The sequence below is a fragment of the Trachymyrmex cornetzi genome, unplaced genomic scaffold (assembly GCF_001594075.2).
Source record: "Trachymyrmex cornetzi isolate Tcor2-1 unplaced genomic scaffold, Tcor1.1 scaffold776, whole genome shotgun sequence".
Classification (NCBI taxonomy): domain Eukaryota; kingdom Metazoa; phylum Arthropoda; class Insecta; order Hymenoptera; family Formicidae; genus Trachymyrmex; species Trachymyrmex cornetzi.
The window spans coordinates 147051-147867 of NW_017300109.1; the positions used below are offsets into that span (position 1 = coordinate 147051).

The window sequence follows — 817 nt, forward strand, 5'->3', positions numbered from 1 at the left end:
CAGCCATAGACTTCTATATATACTACTAGACTGCTTACTCCCTTAGTACAAGCTTGTATAAAGTGGATCCACAGTTTAACCATATACAGTTACGACAGTCCCTGAAATTTTTCGTGTAATGTTTCAAGGCGCATGTGTCAACTATACTATCGAAAACATGGCGGTATCAGAATAATAATAAGTGTGTTTGGAGGTTATATGTTTGTATGATTCTGTGATATTATATATTATATAAGTGAAATATTGTTAACGAAGATTTTATTCTTAATGCGTTTTTTTTAATATCCTATTTCGAAGTTATAATAATGAGTAAAGGTGGATTTTCTTGTGTGATGTGTAAAAACATATCTGGACGAAATGCAGGAATAAAGTTTTTTCGTTTTCCAAAAGATCCAGAAATGTAAGTAAAAATTTTCTCTATAAATATGCAAATAAATATATATGTAGTACAAAGTTTATATAATGATATTGAAATTATACAATTATATTTTTGCATAGGTCTAAATTATGGCTCAAATCTTGTAATAGTATGATTGATAGAACAACTGAAGAACTTTATAAAAATTATCGAATTTGTAGTGAACATTTTAATGAAAACATGTATCTTAATGACTTGAAAACTAGACTTCTTCCTGCAGCTATACCAAATGCAACACAGACCACATCAAATTTTCTGACAAATCCAACTTGTGACACTTACGTTATTTCAAGAGGTAATATTCTGCTTTATATTTTATTCAACTGAAGCTGACTTTTCATGTGCAACTGCAGCATATGCTGCGACAGCAAAATGCTAACATTGGTTAAAAGTTTTTTT

General features: G+C 29.5%; 1 protein-coding gene across 1 annotated transcript; it reads left to right on the forward strand.

Moving 5' to 3' along the window:
- Positions 1-251: 251 nt before the first annotated feature.
- LOC108768277 (52 kDa repressor of the inhibitor of the protein kinase) lies at positions 252-745 on the forward strand. The gene is made up of 2 exons (XM_018518658.1): positions 252-400; positions 499-745. Exons 1-2 carry the CDS (start codon positions 306-308, stop codon positions 743-745), a joined length of 342 nt encoding a protein of 113 aa, XP_018374160.1. The 5' UTR covers positions 252-305.
- Positions 746-817: the final 72 nt, after the last annotated feature.

Coding starts and splice junctions, on each gene's coding strand:
- LOC108768277 (XM_018518658.1), top strand. CDS start 306: ATGAGTAAAGGTGGATTTTCTTGTGTGATGTGTAAAAACATATCTGGA. Junction 401..498: donor TTTCCAAAAGATCCAGAAAT/GTAAGTAAAAAT, acceptor ATTTTTGCATAG/GTCTAAATTATGGCTCAAAT.